This window comes from Brachypodium distachyon, chromosome 3, assembly GCF_000005505.3.
Source record: "Brachypodium distachyon strain Bd21 chromosome 3, Brachypodium_distachyon_v3.0, whole genome shotgun sequence".
Classification (NCBI taxonomy): Eukaryota; Viridiplantae; Streptophyta; class Magnoliopsida; order Poales; family Poaceae; genus Brachypodium; species Brachypodium distachyon.
In genome coordinates this window covers 54,838,514-54,864,951 of record NC_016133.3, presented here as the reverse complement: position 1 = coordinate 54,864,951, position 26,438 = coordinate 54,838,514, and the positions used below count along the sequence as shown (strand labels likewise).

The 26,438-nt window shown below is 42.5% G+C and overlaps 5 protein-coding genes and 1 pseudogene across 6 annotated transcripts; 3 read left to right on the top strand and 3 right to left on the bottom strand.

The window, feature by feature from the left end:
• Positions 1 to 854: 854 nt before the first annotated feature.
• LOC100821929 lies at positions 855 to 5,626 on the bottom strand. 2 transcript variants are annotated; one of them, XM_010237640.3, is made up of 3 exons: positions 5,391 to 5,620; positions 4,317 to 4,713; positions 855 to 1,340 (listed from the first exon to the last, which is right to left on the bottom strand). In XM_010237640.3, the coding sequence occupies exons 1-3, from the start codon at positions 5,527 to 5,529 to the stop codon at positions 1,061 to 1,063; spliced, it is 816 nt and encodes a 271-aa protein (XP_010235942.1). In that variant the 5' UTR covers positions 5,530 to 5,620; the 3' UTR covers positions 855 to 1,060. The 2 variants fall into 2 exon arrangements, with proteins under 2 accessions (XP_010235942.1, XP_024317271.1); XM_024461503.1 differs by lacking the exon at positions 855 to 1,340 and adding an exon at positions 1,911 to 3,804 and having other exon boundaries at positions 5,391 to 5,626.
• Positions 5,627 to 5,804: 178 nt separating this feature from the next.
• Positions 5,805 to 9,818, top strand: LOC104583839 (mRNA-decapping enzyme subunit 2). Its single transcript, XM_010237639.3, has 8 exons — positions 5,805 to 5,966; positions 6,059 to 6,210; positions 6,361 to 6,488; positions 6,835 to 6,933; positions 7,581 to 7,733; positions 8,274 to 8,377; positions 8,955 to 9,022; positions 9,393 to 9,818. The coding sequence occupies exons 1-8, from the start codon at positions 5,881 to 5,883 to the stop codon at positions 9,572 to 9,574; spliced, it is 972 nt and encodes a 323-aa protein (XP_010235941.1). The 5' UTR covers positions 5,805 to 5,880; the 3' UTR covers positions 9,575 to 9,818.
• A 250-nt stretch (positions 9,819 to 10,068) lies between these two features.
• On the top strand, positions 10,069 to 17,092 carry LOC100835126 (uncharacterized protein sll0005). The gene is made up of 17 exons (XM_010237638.2): positions 10,069 to 10,563; positions 10,647 to 10,880; positions 10,992 to 11,158; positions 11,255 to 11,432; positions 11,523 to 11,575; positions 11,689 to 11,832; positions 11,947 to 12,051; positions 12,451 to 12,576; positions 12,669 to 12,866; positions 13,373 to 13,479; positions 13,662 to 13,824; positions 14,377 to 14,442; positions 14,537 to 14,630; positions 14,771 to 14,883; positions 15,490 to 15,560; positions 16,198 to 16,390; positions 16,485 to 17,092. Exons 1-17 carry the CDS (start codon positions 10,173 to 10,175, stop codon positions 16,905 to 16,907), a joined length of 2,826 nt encoding a protein of 941 aa, XP_010235940.1. The 5' UTR covers positions 10,069 to 10,172; the 3' UTR covers positions 16,908 to 17,092.
• Positions 17,093 to 17,283: 191 nt separating this feature from the next.
• Positions 17,284 to 18,903, top strand: LOC100845696. The gene is made up of 4 exons (XM_003570308.4): positions 17,284 to 17,611; positions 18,121 to 18,232; positions 18,323 to 18,373; positions 18,512 to 18,903. Exons 1-4 carry the CDS (start codon positions 17,292 to 17,294, stop codon positions 18,593 to 18,595), a joined length of 567 nt encoding a protein of 188 aa, XP_003570356.2. The 5' UTR covers positions 17,284 to 17,291; the 3' UTR covers positions 18,596 to 18,903.
• Positions 18,904 to 19,533: 630 nt separating this feature from the next.
• On the bottom strand, positions 19,534 to 20,845 carry LOC100834820 (annotated as a pseudogene).
• A 2,103-nt stretch (positions 20,846 to 22,948) lies between these two features.
• Positions 22,949 to 25,251, bottom strand: LOC100843165 (quinone oxidoreductase PIG3). Its single transcript, XM_003570299.4, has 6 exons — positions 24,894 to 25,251; positions 24,597 to 24,776; positions 23,983 to 24,064; positions 23,792 to 23,899; positions 23,516 to 23,674; positions 22,949 to 23,361 (listed from the first exon to the last, which is right to left on the bottom strand). Exons 1-6 carry the CDS (start codon positions 25,149 to 25,151, stop codon positions 23,165 to 23,167), a joined length of 984 nt encoding a protein of 327 aa, XP_003570347.1. The 5' UTR covers positions 25,152 to 25,251; the 3' UTR covers positions 22,949 to 23,164.
• Between the last annotated feature and the right edge of the window lie 1,187 nt (positions 25,252 to 26,438).

Genomic DNA, 26,438 nt, shown 5'->3' with positions numbered 1-26,438 from the left:
AGGTTGTAGCCGATCTGAATCTGGAAGGCAACGTGTGTTGGTGTACGTGTAGTGCATAATGCTGGGCACAAAAGGGAGACATATAAATGGCGTCAAAATTCGTTGAGTCACATGCATTATGCACAGATCCAACGATCTCATCTCACCTGCAGCTGCTGGTGTGGAGATGATGAGTAGGAGGAGCTTCTTCCAGGACAGTGTATGCATGCATGCGTCCCATGTGACATGTTCTTCTGTTCCATCTCCTCTGATCCTCTCCTCCCTCCCAGGGCTTCCCCACCCCACCCACCCAACCAACAGCAAAATCTCTCCCCATTTCTTCAACGGAATCGGCAGGGCTCTACAGAAACATTAGCAGCAATGCTCCAACAACCATACGGTTCAGAAAAAAAGGGGCGTTACCTGGTTGGTGTCAAGAACACCATAAAGACCACACTACACCCCATAGTAGTACCAGTACCACACTCTTCGTTGCCATGCATCAGTCTCACTCTCAGGGTGCATTGTTTAGGCTTCAAGGTTTGTATTGCTGCATGAGAAAAGTCAGTTAAGGGGATGGACATTTTGCAGAACACATGTACAGTGCACTGAGGTGACGCACATCATACCTTCAATTCCATGGCAGAGAGCAGCAGGGACATATATTTGAACAATTGAACAGGCACCATGGTTCGAAAAATGTATATGAAACATCACAGGGAGACCATGTCATTGCGTTCTCAAAAATTGATCTTTCTGGGCACAATCTTCATAATATTGAAAGTTAAAAAAGAGGCAAAGAAGAACATATGCGTAACTGAATAAACTCTATGCTGAAAACAAAGAGCTCGTGTCTATGGCACTGGAGAAACATGTGCCAGGAATTTTGAGTCAGTGCATCTGAACAAATGATGTCTCGACATCTTCACTGCTTTTTCAAACAATATATGTAGCTGTATGATATACAATGTACACTGCACTATACAACAACTGCTATACGTGAGAATGGCCACGATTGGGGCATCCCTGTAGTATCTACATATCTCAATTTTTGTGGTCTGATACTCTGATCCTATACAGCTTACATTTTGGGCACTAGTTTCATCATGAAGTTGTATCGCACTCCTGGAGCTATCTTAGGTGCTGGCCACTTTGCATCTTCTGGTACACGGATGCATTTGTAACCTTGGTTTTTGTACAGTCGCAGTGCAGCAAGGTTACTTACATCACAATGCAGGGCCACGGACCGGCAACCCCAACTCCTTGCTCGTGCCTCAGCTTCCGCGACAAGCATTTTTGCAATTCCCTTTCGGCGCTCCTCCTTTCGGACCGCTACATTTGCTATATATGCAATACCTGTTCTGCATAAATTTGGAAGCAACCTGAATGGCTTTTAAGGGGAAGAAACTACTTGAACATGTATATATTTACTCTCCTGAAATGCCAAATGGCATATTTTCACCATCTCATGTGGAGTGATGTGCATGAGAAGGTTTGTATAACTGAGCACTTCATGCACACCGAAACTAGAGTAACCAATGTCACATATGCACTGTATTCAACCAAAAACTTATCCTTTACATGCTACATGCGGATAATTTCATTTGGATTACCGGAATTGTTTCAGAAAGAAGTTTAGTTATTGAAGATTTGAGGAGATATTTTAAAATGAGAGGTGACTCAAGTAATTGTGTCAGATACTCAGGTGGACGCCAGAAGAGGTTCCATGCTCTCAACCTTTCTCGTGATGCACATGGTCCCCCTATTATTTCATATTTCTCTAACTTTATACAGGAAAGGGGCCTATACTTCCTATCGGCAGCTATGAAATACTCCCTCCGTTCCTAAATACTTGTCGCTGTTTTAGTGCAAGTTTGTACTAAAACAGCGACAAGTATTTAGGAACGGAGGGAGTAGAACATATTAGGAAATTAACATCTCAACGTAACCTGACCATTATCTTATCAATATACTGTTGAACAACAATCAACAAACTGTGCAGAGAAACTATTTTCTCACTGTCTTGAAGAGACTCTCACTGAGATTAAAAGATGCACTAGAAATACACGAAGCTTGTCCTATAATATTACAAAGCATGAAAGAGCCATGGATGTCATTCCAGAAAGCTTGTCCTATGTTAGGTTCCTATCTCAGTCGACTAGCTAAGTTAGTAATGCATTCTCAAACTATGCTAGACAACATGATTGAAGTGCATTTTTATTCTTCTTTTAATCAGTTACCTTTTAAGCATATTTTGTTATCGAAAATATCAAAGGGGATACTGCACAAGCTTTTGCCTCCCATCCTAATCAACCTGAATTGAAACTCTAGCACCATTTACAAGGAATTTCTTCAAATAAGCAATGCACCTATAATGTGTTCATCCATTTGCCACTAAACCTGTAGTCAGCCTGAGTTCTGGCATCTTATACTCATGACACGTTTTTCATCTTGTTCAAGTAAAACTGGGTGAGACTTGCATGTTCAGGTTATACTCGAACCATGTTGTTTATTTGAGGCAAGGAAATGGGTCGTCCGAAAGTGTTACATTCAATTTGGTAGTCCATGTTGTTGGTAGGTACACTAGACTGCCTACACAAGGAGGATGCACTGAAGTTGTGTTTTTCTAGCCCTACATGACTATATAACTTTTGGTTCTAAGTCAAGAAAGGGAGATAGGGAATTTAAAAAGGTATGCGGTCCCATCCCAAGCCAATCCATAACTATAAAAGGAAAGCAGAACAAGTCATGTAGAAGCATCCAGGCAAGATAGAGTAACATTTTGTTTTCCAGAAACTGAAATGCATTAGATAATTGAGAATGACTGAGATGTCAGAATTACACAGAAATAGGTTGCACAATTGTGTTGTTCGTGATTGATCTAATATATGGGTGGTGTATATCATTTATGCCATCTTGGGAGTTCACCAGATGGGTTTCCAAGAAGACTGACAGTGAGAAAACGATGATTCTTCTGTTTGCAAAGCTGCCACACGCACTAGCAAGATAGGCATGGGCCAAGCTTGCAAGTAATATATTTTTATCGAAAGGGAGAGGCATTTCCCAATATTCAGCTAATGTGTTCTACAATTATTTTTGTTTCTGAATGAGTTATAGAAACATTTAATGTTTCATGTCCTTAAGAATTCCCAAGTTGGATTAGAATCGTAAGGTATCTTGGTTCAACTAGTTACTTTCAAACCTTATTAGTTTTCAGAATGCAACTGCAGGTTACCTTAAATGCCAGAGTTTGGATATATTTTACTTCTCCCCTCTCCAGTGGTTTAATTGTTGCCCTGACATATTATTGTGAGTCAAGGAACTTTTTAACTTGATTTGTTAGCACAAAAAAGAAAACGGCCATCTTTTTTGAGCGAGACCCTTGATATTGCCTCCCCAGCCTGTTTCTATTTTGGGGAACAAAATAGTACACATTTTAAATGTACAGTGCTTCTATTACAGGAAGGAGAAACAAAAATACAATTGTTGCAATAACTATTTATTGTTACGTCTCATGCTTCTAATCATCTGCCACAACTAGCTAAGGTGAAGAAGATTTTGTTTTTCCCACGAATATGCATATAAATACGTGTCATTTTGTATTATAACAAAGCATCAAAATGATCTGAACTGTACAACAGAGAACCAACCTGAAAAGGAGCAAAAAGGAGAAAAAAGAAGAAGAAACAAAACAAAACAAAAGCCCCAGACCACTCTACATTGCTGGTTCTGGGTGGAGCTTGTGCGAAGGCAGCCGGGATAGCGTTTTGACCCTCGAGTTTTGGTTTGGCGGCTTGTTTTACATGCTCAGGTGTTTCCCCACATCTGCTATTAGCAAATGACAATCAATTCTGTTTTTTTGTCTTCCCATAAATATTTAGAGAATTACGAGTAGCCTCATGATGTTGATTACTACCTCTAATTATGATGCGAATTTAAGTTTTTTGGCTTGAACTTTATACTGGTATTCCATGAAAGATCGAGATATCAATGTTCCCTTTCACATGAAAGGCGATATTTTGCCAACTTTCTTATTATGAGTTTGATATGCCTAGTTGATTCAACATTTTAAGTGCTAACAAGATGGTTAATGACTTGGGTTGATGATATCAAATATATGGAACATCAATGTCAAGAGTCAAGACACCAAGGCAGGAGTAAATAGTAATACATACAAGTAGAAATGATAAAATAGGCAAGTGATAAAGATTGAAAGCACTGTGCTATGGGTGCCATAGGAACATTTATAGCTTACAGTTTGACCTATCTGTGTTAACAATATCAGCATTTATAAACCAGAACTTGCTTATTTAAGTTTCATGCAAATAATGATGTACCTTCTCTGCTTGAGTGGTCCCTTTCTTGGAAGATAGTCCGCCACTGTGTCAACCGTAAGGATGCCAGCTATTGAGCCTTTACTGAGACCGTATTTCCCATGAAATTCAGCATCTCTTAGATCTCCACATTCGATACTGATAGCATTGTTAACTGCAGTAGGGTTAACCGCAACAAGGCATGTTCTCGTGCAGCCAGGTGGAACCGAAAAACCGGATAGGAGGGCAATGTAACGATCAATTCGTAGAACAAGGTCTAACGGGAATTTGTAACCCGGAAAAAATGAGCCACAGTGGGTGTCAGCTACTTCCCAGCAGTCCTCTAGCCTTGCATCTCGAACCACAACCCCCGGGTAGAAAGACGGCAACAGTTCAACTGCTTGACTTGCATAGCATATTCCTGTAAATAACCATGGAAGCGTAAAATGTTAAGGACATGACCACTGAACAGCAAGGTGGGGACAATAGTTAAAGATGATGTTCAGAAATAAAGAACACCACTAATGGCTAATTTGCGGTCGCACTCTATGTGAATGATTTAGTTCTGTTTTGCAGGCCTATTCCTGTATAGTTCTGTTTTGCCTTTCCCTTTTGGTTCCTGGCTGACCTTTTGTTTGCTGTTTTGCCTTTTTCTTTTAAGTTTCCTTCTAATACAAATGACAGATGGATGCATGTTTGAGAATCTTTTTGGTGTGTGTATGTGAACAATATAGAAGGCACAAAATGTGCAAATGCAATAGGCTCAATTTGTCGAATTAGGTACATTTTGCGATTGTACTGGGGCTTGCTGACACGCACGACAAGCTAAATCCTCAAATCGATGGTTGTATAAGGTTACCAAATGAAACATCTTGGAGCACATGAGGCATGTCATGCCACCATGGCATGCACGAGAAGGAGATTAACGTGTGCTCATCAAACACAATTCTACCGAGCCACTAAGCCACAACTCCCCACGCTTAATCAGGGGAAAACAAACACAGAATCATGGACAAGCAACTACGAGGTGCGAAATTTGGGTTAACCCAGCGCTCCAATCGTACAGAGGATTTCAATCGGAGGGGAAGGTGGAGAGACCTGCGGCGGGATTGGAGGGGAACGATGGGCGGTGGCGCTGGGCGGCGGCGGCAGATCGGCGTCCCGGAGAGAGATGACAAGGGGAGACAGCCGAAGACGACGAAGAGCGCGGTAAGCTCAGCAGTGCCGGCCCCATCATGGCCCTGCTCCGACCTCCGCCTCGGCTCCTCCGCTGCTTCGCCGTCTCTCTTCACCGATTTTTAATCTTCTGTCCGGCGCAAACCCACCGCCACAAGCCTTCGCACGATACGTTACGAAACTTTCGGAACTCCGCCTTCTGAGTCACTTTACGGAAACAGGTAGATACGTTTTCGTTTTGATTTTACGTCAAATCAGTGTTAATACGCCTCTCGGCTCGAGTAGCGACCCTGGTACTGACTTCCTTGTGTTACTGTAGTTGCTCGCTCGAGTCCGGCTGTACCTGTGTACGCGGTAGTGAGCGAGACGAGAGAAAGGAGGAGGAGCGGCGGGCGAGAGCGGCGGGCGGTGGATGGCGATGGCTGGCGGCGGGGGACTGAATCGGTCGTCGTCGAGGGGGCAGCTGCCGCCGCAGGAGCTGCTCGACGATCTCTGCAGGTGCGTAGCCCTAACCCCCTCCGATCCCATCTCTCTCCGCAAGTTCATGCAACCCCGGACCGAATCGAGAATCCAATCCAATCCCCTTGCAGCCGGTTCGTGCTGAACGTGCCCAAGGAGGATTTGGAGTCGTTCGAGCGGATCCTGTTCCTGCTGGAGCAGGCGCACTGGTTCTACGAGGACAACTCGGTCGAGCACAACCCCTCCCTGAAGTCCCTCTCCTTCAAGGACTTCACCTCCCTCAGTAAGCCTGCTGGCGTCCTTCTCTGTCTCTCTAATCCCTTTCAGTGCATTATAAGACCCGAAACCTCCTCAATGATGATTCTTGGTGCCATGATTGCTTTGGTCGCTAACTCTGCCATTGCCATCGCCATCGCCGCTGTTGTGCGTGTAGTGTTCAACAGCTGTGCAGCTCTCAGGCCCTACCGTGCGCACCTGGACGACATCTACAAGGACTTCACCCACTACAAGTTCCGTGTCCCCGTCTCCGGCGCCATCATCCTCGATGACACCTATGAGAGGGTAATTCGTTCTTTCTTTTTTACCCCCACTCTAGACCGTATTACCGCATCACTAAATGAGGCTTTTGAATTAGGGGTAGGCTGCTGCAAGTGCTAAATATTGAAATTTGAAAATAAGCATGTCTGATATCAGCTGCCCTGATTGGAAAAGTCGAATTTAAATCATTTGTGTGTTGCTTGTTACTTTATAGATGGTCTATTACATTGATGATTTTGTCTCAAAACCCAACACTCTGTTCTGTGCTATGTATATTGTTTTATCCCTGGCTCCTTGGTTTTGTTGTCCTCAGTTTGCTCAGGAGTTTTGTTGAACCTCAAGGTTTGGTGACTTTATCCCTTCTATGCAGTGCTTACTTGTGAAGGGATGGAAGTCTAGTGCTAGCTGGAGCTTCCCTCGTGGAAAGAGGAGCAAAGATGAAGAAGATCATACATGTGCAGTTAGAGAAGTAAACTTCTGGGCTCCAACCACGTTATGATTTGCAGTTTCTGTCAAGCACATTGCACTTGTAGCAAAGTACTGATGTTGTTAGATATTGCTGGATAGTCATTTTTTGGTTTGCTGATCATAAAGTCCTTCTTTTCCCAGATTAGTTTTCCACGATTTAAGTTTCAAAGCTCCAGATATTCTATGGCATCCCTGCACTTCACATTCTTGAGTTAACGTTTGAATCTTTTTCATTGTTCATCACAATGTGAATCTGTAATTTGTACTCCCTCCGTCCCATAATTCTTGTCGAAATATTACATGTATCTAGATGCTTTTTAGGAATAGATACATCCATTTTTGGGCAAATTTGACTATTTGAAACAAGAATTATGGGACGGAGGGGGTATCATTTTTCACAATGAAAGTAAAGGGTACCATGCTTGATCAATTTATTGTATTCTTAATGTGTTCTTTGCTAGATGGGAGTGTCAAGCTCCCTACTTTTCCACCCTACTTTTGTAGAACGGTACAATTTAGCATCAGTTAGCCGTATTGTTGCAAAATTAGTTCTCTGCATAAATCACTTCAAGATCTGCAGGTGATCATGGTTTATCACTTTACATAACTGATTTTCCCTAAGTGGCATTTATTTGCATAATGATGCAGGTTCTGGAGGAAACTGGGTGTGATGTTTCTAAGCTTTTGAAAATGGATGACCACATTGAAGTTTCAATTGGACAACAGAGAGTTCGTCTCTACATTATTACGGGCGTTAAGGGAGATACAGTGTTTGCACCTCAAACTAAGAAAGAGATCAGTGTATGTAATTTTTCAAAGTTTTTTCTCATCTTTTCTATTTGGGTGAAACGCATTTTAATCCCACGTGATTATATTAAGACCATGTTTTGAAGATATGGTATTGTTTGGCATGGTGAATTGATTCATAGAACTTTCATGTTTAGCGTGTGATAGTTTCTCCTTTCTGAACAGATTATAGATAATGCCTTGCAACATTGCATCGCACTGAGAAGTGGAACATGTTAGTTTGACCGGATATATGTTTTTATTGTTTAGTTTGAACATTGCTGCCACATACTCTTTCCGATCCATAATAATTGTCTCAGACTAAGTTAGTACAATATCTGATACACTTATTATGGATCGGAGGGAGTACTAAACTGCTTGCAAATCTTGTTGTTATCACCTATACTATTGGATATAGCTTTGAGTTCACTAATGTTCGTGCGTGCTTGACATTTGTTCATTCCTGCTTTACTGCTCCTTTTCCGTTTTGAACTTTTTTGGCTTAAATAAGTGAAAGGACCACTGCTTAACTATGGCTCTATGTGAATTTGGCAGGAAATCTCATGGCACAGAATTGATGATCTTCTACCTGCTAGTGATGATGCGATATCTCGTGGAGTGAATGGAATGAAGCTTTATATGGTTGCACCATTTTTGACGTAAGAATATGACCCTCGTTTTTATATTTGTTCGTGCAGACATTGTTATATGGATTACTAACCGTGGTAGGCTGGTAGCTGTTAGAATGATAAAATCCTAACATGTTTGTTCTGTTCTGCCTTTTAATGTGCCTGTACGTTTCCCAAAATATTCCTTCCTTCCCAGTTATAGGTCATATTAGCTCAATCCTGGATACCAAGGTCCATGGAAAATTAGGTATAAATGCAGCGGCTGAAAACGCTTGGGTTAAATCGACGCAACAGCTATTGCATGCTTATCGTAATTGCCTGACCAAGCATGCGCTTTACTGGAGCACCTCTTCCACACGTACGTGTAATCAGCTGCATGCGTCGCTGCTGCCCATTAATTGCTGCATGCAGGAAGTCACGGAGGCAAAGAATGAATTAATGAGTACGAGAAAAGGCCGAGGAATTTTTTCAGCCAGCATTAATAGGACACTTAAATTGGGAAAAAAAATAAAACCTAATACGACCTATAAAATGGGAAGGAGGGAGTACAAAATTTGTTGGTTCTGTGTTATTTATGGTGCCTGTACTCTTTTGCTTCTTTTTCCAGGGGTCTGAAAGCTTGGATAGCCATGCATCGTCCCCAACTGCATCAGAAGTCAGATACATCTGCTAGAGGTATCTTCTGCTCCCTTTTCTGCCTATTGTAGTCAGGATGATGATCCTGAATAATCACAAACTAATTTTTTGTGCCTCAAATTTGCCGAGTCCTGTTCTCAAAAGTCAAACCTCAGAGATCTTTCTAAAGCGAACCAGATACCAACTAGTGCATAAATAAAATGGTGATCCCGCCAAGCAAGTTAACGGACTCCCAGCATCATTTACTCATAAAAATAGATCCAAGCCCAGAATAGTCATGTTATTATTAGGAGCCATTTTTAGTGCTTACTGTATAGAAATACCCATGGTGAACCTGCTGGCTCTAGTACTGTTTTTCTTATGTGGCTCTGAATCTTGTGACAACATCACTGGTAACATCACTTCACAGGTACCGTGTGGAAAGCGAAGAACCCCTCAGGAGTTTTCGTACCTGTCGAGAACCCTGTCATTACTAGAGGAGGACCCGACCAACAACATATCGACAACCGCCCGGGTAGAAGCTTCAGAAGCTTCAGATTTGATACGGCAAGCATCCTACAGTCTATGGATGCTTCATTTCAACGTGCCTAGGATCCTGACGAAGCATGAAACCGTGTGCCCTTGATGTGTATAGACTATGAACGGGTGTTGCTGCATTTCTATGAACGGGTGTTGTCTGTTGTTAGCTGCATTTCATGACAGCACGCCATTTTCATCTTCTCATGTCCCTATCTGTTGCTATCTGTAATCTAGAATGCAACAAATGCTTCTATCGTCCTTGGATTGTGATGATATCAACGACGTTTCGCTATCCTGATTTCCTGCTTTTTGGTAATATGATAATAATATATGTCTGAAATTGTTCAGTTGGTAACACTGCTGCATGCAGTAAGAATTCTTTCCCAGTAGACTAGTGATCGTCCTCTTCTTCGTAATAATGGGCTCAGCTGGCAGGGCGTAGTTTGGATCGGCCCAGTAATATTATTTTGCTGGGCTGGTTCATGGGCCCTCACGGCAGATTGGGCTTGTTCGTTTGCCCCGACGGCGATGAGCCGATGACGTGTGCGGCGCGTGACCAGTGAGTCTTCTGTCTTCTCTCTTGCTCACTTTTGCCGCCGTACTATCACTTCCCCCACTCGCGCTCCCCTCGTCCTCGGATCGAAGCTTCCGGAATCCGGAGGCAGATGCGATGGTGGCGCTGGTGCGGCCGTCCGTGCTGCCAGTGTGCGCCGTGACGGGCGGCGGCGGGAAGGACAAGTGGACGCCGCGGCAGCAGCAGTCGTGGTGGGGCAGGAGTAAGCAGAGCTTGCCGCACCAGCCGCGGCGGAATGGGGAGCGAGGAGGCGGGGGCGGCGGCGGAGCGCTGGATCAGGTGCTTGGCGTGCTCCGCCGCGACAGCGAGTTCCTCCAGGCCGCCGCCGGCGCCCCGCTCCGCGACGTCCTCTGGCTCCGGTTCCTCGAGAACAAGAAGCAGCGGCGGAAGCAACCAAAACCTAAGCCCGCGCAGCAGGAGCAGGAGGAAGAGGAGGAAGCGTCGGCTCGTCGAGCCCCTGCGTTCCCTCCCCCAGCCTACCCGCCAGGTTGCTCACCGGGCGGCGATAGCACATCTCGGTTAAGCTTGCATTGCCGTGTGGCTGACCACATTTCTCCCAATTTTTGGCAGCGCTGTCCTGTGTGGAGCTGATGGCGGCTGATCTACAAGCCCTCAAGGTTTATGTCGGTTCCTCAAAACGTGAATTCGTGCATCGGTTGCTCGGAAGCAAGCAGCAGCCTCAATCTCAACAACAATGTATCAAGTCCAAACCAGTTCTGCAAAAACAATTTGAACCGAAACCCAAGGAACAGCAGCAGCAGGCGCTTCAGCCCCCAGCCTTCCCTCCCCATTCCTACCCACCAGGTTCCTCACTCTACGCAGCGAGATTACATATCAATTAAACTACCTAAAAAGAAGATATCAATTATGCTTCACTGATGACACTTACCATTTTTTTCCTTCTGAATTTGATAGGGCTGTCTTGCATGGAGCTGATGATGGCCGATCTCGCAGCCCTCAAGTTGTACATCAGCTACTACTATGCCATTCTCACCACTCCTCTGCCCCAGCATTACGACCCTGATCTACTCGCCCAGTACTTCGTCTCACGTCCTCATATCCTTGCATTCCGCACGGTTCAAGTAAATTACAGTCGGCCGCCCTTGGCTCTCACTTGATTTACTTCCTTTGGCTGATCCATACAATGGTTTGATGCGCTATGCATATCTACTCTGTAGATACTATTGGCATTTGTCTCGGCTGCGGTGAAGGTGCAAATTTCTAAAAGAATGAACCTAACCACAGATGCTACCTACAGAAGTAGCATCAGCAATGAAGGTTTTAATGCTTCACAATACATGGTTGGACAGCTTCTCAAGGACACATTTCTTGACCTTGGGCCTACTTTTGTTAAAGGTCCTGTACTCATGTTTGATAGATTTAAGCCAGCAGTGATCATCCTGCATGGATTGCTCCTTACATGCCTATAGTATCTTACATATGCAGTTGGGCAATCCCTCTCAACAAGGCCTGATATTATAGGCTCGGAGATTTGTGAGGTTAGGGCAAATACCGCAGGATACCACCACATTTTGCATTTTTATTGCTTCATCTTCTTAACAAGCTCATATTCTTTCGCTAGGAATTAACTAGCCATAGCACCTCAATTTAGGCACTTTCCGAGTTGCATGAAAGAGTCCCCTCTTTCCCAAGAGAGGATGCAATGAAGATCATTGAGGGAGAATTCCATCGTCCTGTTTCACAAGTTTTCAGTTACATATCTGATGAGCCTGTTGCCGCAGCTTCCTTTGGACAGGTAAATTGTTTCTTCAGAATACTGACCCCCCCCCCCCCCCACCCTGCTTCTATATCTTAAGATCTTTGGAGTTGCTGATTTCTATTATTCATTTTCTTGTACCATCTCCTTTAGGTTTATCAAGGACGCACATTTGATGGTGCTCTTGTGGCCATAAAGGTCCAGCGGCCGAACCTTCTTCCTTCTGTGCTGAGGGACATCTATATTCTGCGCCTTGGGGTCTGTAAATTTCTGATGGCCAAAACACGACCCTGTCCCTGCATTGGATCTTTAAGTTATTAAGTCTTCAAGTGATTTTTGATGTGCTTGTGACACCCTTTACATGTTTCCTTCATCATCTTATGGTCCAGAGCATCGGCGTAGTTGCTTGAGGGTGTTTCTATTCCACCATTTCTTAATATTTCTGTGTGTTATTTATTGTTTACATTGATCTGTTCATGTTAGTCTTCTCCTCATCCAGACATTGTGATTTGCATGTTTAGCTTGTCTGTTCTTGAGCGTCCTAGCTCTTTGTTTCGTAGACAAATGACTCTAGCAATGCAGCATTTTCTAATATCGTAGTCCCTTCCGTGTGATGCTTGATTTGTTCAGCTGTTTACTTTCTACTATTTGTTGCAGCTTGCTTTTGTGAGGAAGATTGCAAATCGAAGTAGTAACATTTCCCTCTATGCTGATGAGTTGGGTAGAGGTTTTGTTGGCGAATTGGACTACAATATTGAAGCTGCCAATGCTATGAAATTCCGGGTGCCTCTTTGGTCTTGTCTCCCACGTGTGCTTTGCTAACATATGTTGTGTGTAGGTTTCGTTTTAGCTCATGATTTACACTCCCCTTGCAGGAATGTCACTCCAGATATTCATTTATAGTGGTTCCAAAGATTCTCAAGCAACTTACTAGGAAGAGGGTTTTGACAATGGAGTGGATGGCTGGTGAAAACCCCAAGGAGTTGCTTTCTTTGTCTAAAGGTATTTCTGGTGACATTAGTGAATCCTCAGAGAAGCAGAAGTTGGAAGCAAAAGCCCGGCTTCTTGACCTGGTATTTACTAATAGTTTGCACAAGTAATTCTTTAGTTATTTGTCTCATTTGGGATAAGTTGAGTGCCATATATAAATTTATTAACAACGAGCTATAGTTTTCGGTAGCAAATATTTGGAATCGAAGTTATGTTTTTTATGGAAGAATTGAAGTTATGTTCATCGGTGAGTGCTTCTTTATGACTTAAAAGTTACAATTGAGGCCTTAGGGTAGTTCCTACTGCCTTGTGCTTGTTTGAGAATCATGAAACTTATGAATATCTATGTATTGAACCTTGAAAGTATGGTTGCAAGTGGGAGCCCAGTTAAGTCCCACTTCTAGTTCATTTGGAATGGTAGGTCAAAATCTTGACTCAAAATTTGAACTAAAATTGAAAGATTGAACTAAAAGTGGGACTTAAGTGGGCTCCCACTTGCAACCCTACTTGAAAGGTATTCTTATGTACAATGGTTTTAACAACTATTTGTCAGTTTGAGCATAACATTTTGTTATTTGCTCATGATAAGGTCAATAAAGGTGTCGAGGCCTCATTAGTGCAGCTCCTCGAGACAGGGTTGTTGCATGCTGATCCTCATACTGGGAATTTGCGATATACACCTGAAGGCCATGTTGGGTAAGTGCCAATTTATCTTCTGATGCATGCTCTGTGAGTGAGAGTTTTCTACTGTTCGGTAGAATAATATATTCATATCATACATGGGCTCATGATTTCATTTGTATGGTAGAATTATAACATGCTTACTTTTCTGATGAAATATTTGTTGAGTTGTGTTAGCATATTCGTAAATATGTCAGGTTTCTTGACTTTGGTTTACTTTGCGCGATGGAGAAGAAACATCAACGCGCTATGCTTGCGAGCATTGTGCACATAGTAAATGGAGATTGGACTTCCCTTGTTTATGATTTGACTGAGATGGATATTGTTCCACCAAGAACTAATATACGCCGAGTGACAATGGTAATTTCGTTGAGCAGAGTCTGTCTTTTGTGTGCTTGCAAGTAATCATTCTCTCTCTTTATGTTGTGTACCATAATGTATTTTTAGTCTTTTAGATTGATACAAAATTGTGAATTACATTATTGGCTGGCTGAAATGGTTGAATACAATTCAGTCATTAAATAAAATTTGGAATGGAAATAGAACTAGTTAACCAGAGCTCGATCATACCTAGGAAGGAATGCATTTACAATTTGACACTCGCTAAATGATCTTCTGGTAAAGTCATACTGGTTCTAAGTGGTAGATCCCAGCTTCTTTACAACTGGGGTCAATTACTTTTAAGCTAGTTCCTTAGGGCCATCATGTATTTCTATATGTATATGATTTTTTCCCCAAAAGATGCTGCAGAATTCGTTGACCACACAATGATCTACTTGCTCTGCCATTACCATTTAAATAAATAGAATGGGTCACTCATAATAAATGCGGATGCTGTGATTTACTGTGCCATTAGCTTAACTTATTTATATTTGTAATTAGTTTTTACTATAGTGTCTTTTGGTATTTTAGGACTTAGAGGACACATTGGGTGAGGTAACCTTTGACGATGGAATTCCAGACATCAAGTTCAGTAAGGTAGGTGGTCTCTATTTCAAACTTAGTACCCTGCCAAATGACATTATTTTCTCATTTCTCCTGTCCTTCTTGAACTGCTACAAACATCTTGTAGGTGCTTGGCAAAATTTGGTCTGTAGCACTTAAATATCACTTCCGTATGCCACCGTACTACACACTGGTCCTGCGGTCACTTGCCTCTTTGGAAGGTTAGCTTGTTCATCTGAAGTCAAGATACTGAACTGGTCCAGTAAAAACATATATAGGAGCTGTTTATTCCAGATTTGTCTGGTTCATTGCGATTTGTTTCTTCATAGGTTTATGTATATCTTTCTTTTCATATTGATAGGACTGGCCATAGCAGCAGATAAAAGTTTTAAAACATTTTGGGCAGCATACCCATTTGTTGTTAGGAAGCTTCTGTCTGATAATTCACTTGAGACAAGGAGGGTATTGTATCAGGTACTCCTTTTACGCCAGTTAATTTTTGGAATAGCATGCATAGTTAAATTTATATAATTGATAGCTTCACTTTTCTGATGCTTTCCTTTAACTAACTTACATTGTCCTTTGAAACACATGAGGTCATCCAAATCCTCTTTTGTCTGAGCGATATAGAACTCCTGCAATAAAATGACTAGTTGTCAACCAATAGGCACCACTCAGCAATAGACTTACGCATTTGCATCCTTTAGTTTTTGCTATTCTAAGGTTGTTTCTGAGAAAACGCCTTACCTCAACTAATTTTGAGCTACATGACCCACACTTTAGGGGCCGAGGCTTGTTGCTCCAGCACAGTGCTCCCTAGTCCCTCTTCAATTTGCTAGCAGCATTTCCTCTTCTTTTTATCTATAATTGTTTTTCTATTAATAAATTTACTATCAAGGCCTCCCCTACAGTTGTCCAGTCAAAAAAAAAAATCTAGCAATATATGACTAGTCTAGTTGCTCTAGTGTTTATTTTGTGAAGCATGGAAGCAGGTCCTAACTTCAATATTCTGTGGCACATACTTCCCTGTAACAAAAAGGCACCTGCCATATTTATTTTCACTAATTATATGCAACACAGGTGATTTTCAACAGAAGGAAAGAGTTCCAGTGGCACAAGATTGCAGTGTTTCTAAAGCTAGCATCAGCAAGGTAGATGTCGTATTTCTTTCCTTGCTATATCGAATATTCTAAGGTCGATTGCGTAGTTGTTTCTTGCAATACTATGGACCCTTTCAATATTCTACTCTAATTGTATGAATGGTGTTTTTGTTAGTGAAGTAGAAGTGAGTAGTGTCCTAATGGAAAATGAAGTGTTGAGCATTGCATGACGCTTCCTTATTTGATATTCACTCACAGATACCCAAAATTCAAATTATATGCTGTTTGACTACTGATGCATGGTTAGGTTTAAAAGCCTCTTAAATTTTGTAGAAAATGGTATGCTAGAGAGATTTTTCCTTGAGAATTTTATAGGCCTGGGTAGTAATGGTGTGCACTGAGCGAATCTTGTGATTGTAGTGTGCCAGTCTGTTCAGTCTCGGACTCTTTGGTCCTCAAATCATCAAAATATGCAAGTATACTAGCCTAGTAGCCTCTGTCAGCACAAAATAATATTCTTTGTTAGGTGTGGATATGCCTCTAATTTTGGACTTGTATTTTCAGAATTACTTTCTGGAATGGTCTGGAACCTTCTATTGCAATGCATAGTTTTCAGTACTCATCATACAAGTAATCAGTTTTTCCTGATGATGTGATATGCTTGCTGAAGTTATTCGTATATGTGAAGGGGCAACTTTAGGCAAAGTACTGGAGTTTTGCCAGAGAGGAAGGGCATGAATGTTGCAAACCTTGCAGAGATCAGTGATGCATATTCCCTTGATCGCGCTACACCAGAAAGGGCATTGCATACTGCAAACCTTTGCCTCAGACTTCTATTATCACAGGATAGCATTGTGATAAGGAGACTTATAATGACTGCGGTACGTACCGTCTCTCCTGTCTGGCATTCTCTGAATATGTTGAGCACGCCAAACTTAAACTACCTCTGAGCTCACTCTGTGTCCGGCTGTGCAGAATGTGAAGTCTCTTGCCCGTGACTTGATCTCCAAAGGCGCATCCATTTTCCGGGTCCTCCTGAGCCGGGCTCTTGCCGACGTTGTCTGCCAGTGGATGGTGAAGGTGACTGGACTAAAACGACTCAGGCAACTGAAGCCTGATTCGCCCGTGACCACGAAAAGTGACGAGGGTGACCTGCGGCTGTCCAAAGAAGCTTCGATCATGGTGTCCTTGCAGGAAGCCTTAAGAGACCGAAGACTGAAGGTCATATTCTCAAAGTTTGTCAGGGATCTAAGGGAGGAGCCAGTCCTGATGTTCAGGGTGAGCTGGAGCATGCTTCTTGTCTCGGCCGTATCCGCAGCCATTGGTGTGCACCGGTTTGTCGTTCTCTTGTCGGAGGAATACTTGCCCACTTTGACGCCGCGGCTCGCTCCGATTTAGAGTATACGAAAAGAGCAGTAACCAGGCCTGGGTTACATGAAAAAGATACTTGGTTCCACGTGTTAAGCAACGGAGTGTAGTGTAGATAGGTGCTGTCAATATCAACCGCCCCTTTTGTAGCTAACTTCGTACATGATTATTTTCCCCAAACATATTGCTAGTTATTTTCCATTTATCTCTCCAAATCTCCTGTACTTCCCCTGGTTGTGAACTACGGAGTAGGAGTATTATTTAGAGCTGCTGCTTCTTTTTCTAAGAAAGGAGTGAAGCTTTGAGTTCTCACCGGTAGACGAAATAGAGAACGCAAAACGCTGTCAGATAAAAGAGAGCACAAAACGATGTGCTGGGCTCGAAATAGTTTGGTCCAGTGGACACGAAGTCCAGATGCGATATAGGGCTGAACGCCTTGCAACTGGGTGGGCTTTTGGGGCCGACAAGTGGGTCCCGCGAGTACACAGGAAGTTGCCCGAAGACGAAGAGAGGGGCTCAAAGGGCGAGCAGAGACTGGGAGAGGGGAAGGAGGAAGACGGAAGCGGAGGAGGATCGATGGTGGGGGGACGAGGAGTAGGGCGGAGGCAGGAGAGACAGGCGCTGGTGGTGGCCTTCGCGGTGGCGCTGCTGATGGGCACCGCCGTCTACTTCCGCATCTGGGCGCGCCAGTCCGATGACCCCTCCTTCACCGCCGACGACCGCGAGGAGCTCCGGTTGGTTCGCCCTCCCCCCTCCCCTCCCAACCTCCCTCCCTTCCACTGAAGAATCCCGAGTGCTTCTAGTTCTAGTTGTAACTTGTAGGTAGTCTCTGGATATCCTGTTTGACGGGTGGATCATGGCTAGGAAGAGAGATTCTCCTCAAATTCCAGGCGCTTGCTTCTGTACAATGGTTTGTTTCCAAGAAGCGAATCTTAGTGGCCATCCATTTCCGCCGAGTTCTACCATTTTCATTTGTGTGAATCAGTCTAGATGCTTTGAGAATTAACTGGAGCCCATTCCCTGTTGCCGTCTGAAGTGCATGCTTGTCAGCAAGATTTGACTGCCATGTGTTAATCTAATGCCTGGTTCATATAGCGCAATGTTGGTTGTTCCATATCGGCTGTTTGTTTGTAGTGAAAATTTAAGCGATCCCTGTCAAGCTCCATCCATTTATTTTGATGATTCGGCACAGGCATGGCTAAGCATCTTGGTGTTTCTTATTTTGCTGGGACGATCTTTACAGGAGGCAATTTGAACACGCCAATCTGGAGGCAATGGATGAATCTGCTGAATGGAGAATGAAATACGACACTGAATTCGGCAAAAACAGGCAGCTGCAGGATGAACTTGTAAAGGTCTGTTCCTTCTTCAGCTATGCGCATGTACACTGTCATGCTCCCAGAATTTGAATCTGCAATTTCTCATGCGAGTAACTTTGTTAATAGGTTAAGGCCTCACTGTCCTCTTCAACCAACAGATTTGACTCGTTGCGGAAGGTAATTTTTGGGCAAACTCCAGTGCATTTCCTTGTTGTATCACAATCTTAGTTCTGTGCCTCCTGTATCATCTGAGCACTGAGCTTACGCTTCACTCTGTTCATGCCTTGCTTACTACTCTCGTTTTCATCGCTGCAGGATAATGAGATGTTGAAGAAGCAGATTGAATACATGAAGCTGCAATGCAACTGCACTGTTCCAGTGAAGATTACTCGGGAATAAGGGCAAAACTCGAGTCTCGGGCTTCTTTAGCAGATTAGCCCTCAGCTTTGGCTCCATTTATCATATAAATTGAGGATGAGGAACTATGAAATAGTAGAAATTGACTGTACTAGAAGATGTTATGTTTTCACTGTTGTTAATGAACTTCACACTGACACAATATTTGATGTGGTCACTCATGAGTAGCAAATTAGCAATACAAACTGCAGGTGTTGGTAGCTTTACGTGTTCGTATCCAATTCCTTTGATGTAGAATGTCTTCGTTGAACCTGCTAATCCATCTATTGATGTGATCATTGTTTGTTTCATTCTGTTGTCTGGGCATCAAATAGAGGTCCTTTCTTCTGAAGCAAAATCCATAGCTTTTCCCCCCTTTAGTATTTTGTAATCACTGTTTGTTTTATTCTGTTGTGTGGGCATCAAATAGAGGTCCTTTCTTCTGAAGCAAAATCCACAGCTTTTTTCCCCTTTAGTATTTTGTGCTGATCTTATCCCTTAATCTGTTACTGTGAAATCTGGAGTGCTTTAAGTTTCTGTCTGGGGTTGGCCAAGCGAATATTCAGTGCTCCAGCAACTTATTCAAATACCTGAAGCAATCATAGCTAAAAGATTATGTGTCATTGTCATCATCGTTTGATGTTAATTCTGCTTATAGTAGGATCTGATCTACGAGTATATATCTACTAACATCATCATCAATAACACTATATCAGAAGCTTCATCTGAAGCAGGTCGTACCCAAATGACACATTGGATGAAAGAACATGACTTTGAAGTTCCAGCCATAATTGTAACTGGCGATTTTTTAAGATACATACCCACTTTTTCATCTTAAGAGCCAACTTACAAGATAAACAGAATATGCCAATATACACAGTTCACTCCAAAGTCTGATGAAAGCGGACCAAGAGTATACGCTATTGAAACACCGTAACAAATCATGGAATAAGTAGTATTTTGCAAATGTGGGAACTTGACTCCATCAATTTGTGAGCTTCAGCTGCTTCAGATAGAGAGAACATCTTGTAAACCACTGGCTTCACCTTCCCCGACAGGACAGCAGGCCACATATGTTTCTCCACCTTGGCGACGATCTGAGTTTTGTTAGCAAGGCTTCTGCTCCGCAGTCCAGCAGCTGCACAAATATAGTCATAGAAATTCAATCAAGTGTCATACAATTGCATAAAGCAAACTCCAAACGTTGATATAATATTTGTAGTAAGAAATAGAATAGCGAGAATCAGAAAAATTCTTCTATGAATCAATGCAAACCTTGTATGGTCAATCTTTGGCCAAGCATAGCCTGCAAGTTCACTTGAGCAACAGTGCCTCTCATGAAACCGATAACGAAAAGTCTGCCATCAACGGCTAAGCTGTTCAGATTGCGCTGGAGATAGGATCCACCGATATTGTCCAGAATAACATCGACACATGGCAGAATCATTCTCGCAAAGTCATTCTCATATTACAGTTGCGGTGTATATAAAATTGACAGGTCTAACTTGCTAAATCCAACAGATTTTTGTCTGCATAAAAGAGGGGAGCAGCATATGCATACCCTTTCCATTGATTTTTTCTTTAATACATGCTTCGAAGTCTTCGGTCTTAGTTTATGCATACATCCGCACCCAAACTTTTGCAAACAGCTAGTTTTTCTTCGTTCTGAATGAATTATTTCTTACTCTCTGTTCACATCTTAGCTTAATTACATCACATAAAAGTGGAAACGTGCATATTCGAACTCTTAATATTTTTACGTAATCTATTTATCCACGTAGTTCATGGTCAAGAAATAACAGTAGGAAGAAGACGTGGAGATAAAATGTCTCAAAAACGTAGGATTTCCCAATTAATTTGATGATCCCATGTGAGTTCAGTTCTTACTATATTGCTCTTTAGCACATTCAGGATTAATCCATGGCACATATTTGATCAATTTTGTTAGAGTTAATTTTATAATGGTGGATTTGGTTTTGTGCATACCTTCGGTTTATTGGCTTCAAAGTAGGCGTTAAAAAATAAGCGTAATACAAAGAAGACGGACAACAAAAGCAACAGAAATACGATGGAAAATAATTCAAGAACAATCTTGTCGTATAGACCGGTAATTCCGTCACCAATTGGTCTATGTTTAATACAAACTATAAAGAGTTTTTCTAGCGATTTCATGTATTTATGAAAACACATATCCTTGGTACAGTCACAGACCCTCATCTCGTAACCCTTCCATACCGAGAACTGCACCTCCATTGAATTCAAACTTTTCAATTTCCATAATACTTGTGATTCAGTTGGGACAAGAAAATTAAACTTTGGTATGTCAGAACTATCAAAAAAAATTATAGTTGTTGTATGATAAATCGATGACATATTAGTTTGAATTCAATACAAATTATAAAGAATTTTCGAGTGACTTCATTTATTTATAAAAACACATGTTCCTAATACAGGCACCAACCCTCGCCTCATAACCCTTACATATCAATGTACAAAGTCATATAGACTTAGCCCACGGAAGGCTATGCATGCATCTACACCAACAGCTAAGATAAGATGTAGTAGATTGTTGGTCTTTTTTATTTACTCTTAATTAGGCAATTAGACACTCCTTTTAAATAATACAAGAAGAAAGGTATTTAGGTGGAAGTGTGTAGAAGGTTTTGGAATACTCTAGAATAGGAAATAAATAAAAGTGCTAAACCTTTTAATACTTAGATATATAAGGTGGAAGTGTATATAAGCTCTAGAGTATTAGAAAATAGGAAATAAATAAAAGTAAAAAAAATAACATATGTATATTTATATGCGGAAATGTGTAGAAGCTTAGGACATTTGATATCAATAGCTAAAGTTTTGATACATGTCAAAAATCCAATTGTCATGTATAATAGAGGACCTTGCCTCATGTCTTGCGGGTGTGAGAACACCGGTGAGAGCGAGGTGTGAGTTAAGATAGGACAGCCACCTAAAGAAATGTGCATAGTAGTATTCATGAATCAATGAAGTAGCATTTTGTTTATACAATTCTCCTGGCTAGATCTTGCTATTTCTAAATACTTTGTGCGGTTTAAGTTGTGGCTTAACGTGAGCGGATTAGTCGCCCAAAATCACAACACTCTAGTTTTACGTGAGTGAGTTGGCTGCTTTGAAGCTAGACTTGCGCTTTAACATGAGTGTCTTCAACGAAAAACCGACTACACTTCCGCACCGAAGACCGCAAAGTTCTGCTTCTCTTCGTCCTCTCTATCGGGCTCTCCAAATGTCGAATATATGCCTCTTCTCTCATCGCACGGGCCGGTGGAAAGAAAACATACTGCAGCAGAGCACAGTTAAGAAGGCCAACCGGCACATTTGCTTGCAGTCCAAAAACACAGAAGCCCGATAACAATATGCTTTAGTAACATATAGCCCACACGTGCAAGAGAATCAAGATTCGTGCAGAAAAACAGATTTACATCTACAAAAACAAATGTTGTTGAATTACAAATCAGCTAGCTGAGATTTAGAGTGAAACTATATTTCAAATATTCTAGATTGCGTTGCATTCTTCAACCGAAAAACAAAAGTAACGACTACCCCATTGGCACTTAACTCCGTCTGTCTCAAATGAAAAAGAGATGCACTCCTCTACCTCGTTGGAAGCTATGGAGAACACCCACGGTCTCAAAAAATCTCCGTGCCATCGGTGGCCGCTGAGCTAAACTCACAGCCAACCCACCTACGCTATTGGAATATAGCTGGACAACGGGTCGGGGCCCAATGAAAAGCCCAAAAGCCCGGCGGACTAGGCCTGACTTAGGCTGGGCCTGGCACATAGTTAATTGGGCCAAGAGCCGGCCTGTGCCATGCCATAGCCGGGTCCTTTCTTTAGTTTTTCTATATTTGGTCCATCCTCTCTTTAAATTTTGGCCGAACCTATACATTTGGTCCATTATCTCTCTAGTTTTGGCCCAATCTAAACCGCCTGCCGTGCCTGAGCCGACACGGGGCATTGACCAACCCGCATACACTGGAAGCAACCGGGAACCACACACCCCGCCCCACCCTTGGCAGGTGGGAGGGAAATCAACGTTTTGTTTGGTTCTCTTGTGAGCGAATCAAATAGATGCCTTTCTTGTCTCCAAGCATTTTCCCCACTACTTTGTGCTCGTCTTGTTTCTTATCAGTTTCACTGAAATTCTACGGGTGTTTCCGTACATAGTTGGCCAAGAATATATCCAATGCTCTAACAACTCATTCAAATGCCTCAAGTGATTATGGTTAAAAGATTATGAATCATCATCATCATTTCTTGCTTACTAGTAGGATCTAGTAAATGTCTAACGACATTGTCATCAAGAACACCACGCCATATGCTGGGGCTTCACCCAATAAATTATTATTACCCAAAACACCCATTAGATGAAAACATGCACGACTTCCAAGTTCCGCTGAAAATTTCAAAACATGTAACCAAGTTCATTAGCGCTTCAGTAACCAGTCTACAACATGAAAAGACATGCAGATACATAGATCACTGTGTTTACAGCGGCTCCAAGTGAGTGGGCACACATGATTCACCATACCAAATTATGGAACGAGCAGTATCTTGCCAATGTGAGAGCTTGATTCCATCAACTTGTGAGCTTCAGCTGCTTCGGATAGAGGAAAGGTCTTGTAAACCACCGGCTTCACCTTGCCCAACAAAATGGCTGGCCATACATTTTTCTCCACTTCGCTGACAATCTGAGCTTTATTGTCAAGGCTTCTGTTTCGCAGTCCAGCAGCTGCACATAGTCATAGAAATTAAACCAGGTGCTAAATCGGTGATGGTGTTTAGGAAGCGTACAACCTCATAAAGGAAACAAGCAAATATCAACATAAAATTGTAATAGAAAATGAAATAACAAGAATCAGAGAAATCCTATAGATGAGGACAACCTTGTACGGTCAACCTTCGGGCAAAAATTGCCTGCAGATTCACTTCAGTAACAGCACCTCCCATTAAACCAATAATGAAAAGTCTACCATCAACAGCTAAGATGTTCAGATTACGCTGGAGATAAGATCCACCGATATTGTCTAGAATGACATCAACACCTGGTAGAGGTATTTTCATGTTACAGTTAGAACATAGGAGTATATGACAATGAATTGTAAAAAGGCAACAACCTTTTTACATCGCAATATCAAGCAACAAAAGAGAGCAGGGCATACCCTTTCCATTGGTTTCTTCTTTAATACGTGCTTCAAAATCTTCAGATTTGTAGTTTATGCATACATCAGCACCCAAACCTTTGCAAGCAACTAGTTTTTCTTCGCTTCCTAAAATAAGATAACAGAGTTACTTGCACGATTTTAGAAACATCTTATCATATTTGTTTACATTTCTGTTACAACTAACAAACCTGCAGTAACAAAAACCTTAATTCCAAGGTGCTTTGCGATCTGTATAGCAAATGTACCAATTCCACTTGATCCACCATGGATCTGCATAGAGATAGGCAATCATCAGGAATAGATAGTGACAGGCAGAAATGTTGTGATAACACCAATTGGAATAACTCTGGTGCCGTTGGGGCTTTATATATAAAGAGGGGTAGAAATGCCTTTCCGTCTAAAAAATAAATACAGACAGGAAAATCCACCTCCAAATCTCCAATCCAATGCTCACAACACCAATTGTGCATCTCGTTTTGTGCATAATTATCTGCTAAAGTATTTCATAGTTCATTCGAATAAGCACCATTTAGGCATTTACTTTGCTACTTTTCAATTAGTGGAGACATGCTGATTTATTGCGGCAAAATATATCTCGATCAAATGGTCAGCTCTTAGAAGTTAGAAATCATATATGCTGATGGCGGAGACTGCTTCATCCACGAGACAATGGGACTCCAGAGTCAAGCAGGTGCAGATTTTTTTTTACAGACAATCCCATTCCCATAAGAAGCAAATCCACAGTGAATTGCCGTGCCGTTTGCAATCATATACCACAACAAATTAGCAAGAGAATTCTTACAAGGAACGATTCGCCAGAGGAGAGATGGCTTGTCATGAATACGGTCGACCAGACGGTGCAGGCCACCTCGGGCAAGCCAGCCGCGTCCGTCAGCGACACCCCCTCCGGCACCGGGAGCAGCTGCCCCGCCGGCACCACCACCTTCTCCGCATACCCGCCGCCCGTAAGCAGCGCGCACACCTGCAACCAAGGAAGGACACAGCAGACGCGCACAAAACTAAGCATCACGGCAGCAGCAAGCAAGCAGTCACTACAGGGACACGCATGACAGAGGGGGGAGAGGAGGGTAACCCTCACCTGGTCGCCGACGGCCCACCGCGCGGGGACGTTGGCCCCGAGGGCGAGGATGGTGCCGGAGCACTCGAGCCCCGGGTAAGGCGACGCGCCGGGCGGCGGCGGGTACCGGCCCTGCCGCTGGACCGTGTCGGCGCGATTGACGCCGGCGGCGGCCACCTCGACGAGCACCTCGCCTTCTCCCGGCGCCAGGAGGTCCTCCACCTCGCGAACCTCCAGGGCCTCCGGCCCGCCGGGGCTCGCGATCACCACCGCCCTCATCGATCGATCGATCTCCTTCGCTTGCTCACTCCTCGCGTCCGCTTGCGCAGCTCGATTGCTTGCCCCTCTCGGTGACTCCGCTTCTCCAGGCGGCAGGCCACTGTGCTACGGCTCTGCTGACTACTACTCGTATGTGGGCCGGGCCGATACAGGCCCTGGTCCGGCAGAATTGGATGCTCCGATTGGATCCGGCCCACGAAATTAGAGGAGAATCCTCTGGATTTTGTTTAAATCAAATTTGAAACCGGGGGAAAATCCTCTGGTTTTGTTAAAATCAAAATCAAAATATTGCTAATTGAGTATACTTAGAACGTGCTGTAACAACATGGCATTGCTCTACTAGATGTCTAGATTCGGTCATTGGACCAACCACTCTTTGGCTAATGATGTTACGACATAAAGCAGGACCAAACCTCTCTTTTCAAAAAATGAATAGCATGTGACGGCACATAACAACTGAACTAGTACAAGATGTTTCACAAAGCACTGAAGTCCTAACGGCAATTTGCTCATGCAGGCATCTCTTCTTGTTCCACTTTGTCACTGAAATATTACAAAATGGGTTTACCCTGTCTCTGGAAAAGTAGCGCCAAAGATGCAAAAAAAAAAAGAGAAGTAAATCATGGTATTGTAATTTCCATGGTATACTTTTCTACGGCTCATTTGTCAACGTTGTAATATATTGTAAATAATGCAAAATAATTTCCATTTTTATCTAAATGAAATGAAATCCAATTTTTTGTGGGATTTCATTGGTTGAATTTAAATTCAGATTCCAAAGTCATAATATGTCTCTCACATGGATTTGTTGGATGAGTGGTACATAAAAAAATAATGTACTCCTAATAGAATTTAGGTGTATAGTTGTGATTCCATCGGATTTTAGGTTAAGTCAAGGCATCTATTTCTGTGCAAGGCTGCCAGCCAAACAAGTTAGTTCTTGGAATCTCCAATGAAGTCTTGGATCAACGATCCCACATGATGGAAGTCAAACGACTTGTTACAGCTTGTTTGTCAACCCTTATTTCATTTCATTTGGTAGAAATAAATCAAAAGTTTAATTGGATTTCATTAGGTTGAATCTAAATTCTGAATTTAAAAATCATGTTTATATGTCACGTGATTTGTAGAATGAGAGAAGATCCAAAGAAATGTTGTCTTTTAGAGAGAAATTTAAAATTGAGTTCATGTACCTAATTTCGTGCAAGCCAAATAAGTTGCATCTGAGCAACACCACATTCTTGCCGCCTTGGTTCCATCGGAGGTGTAATTGCGCGTGGGCATACC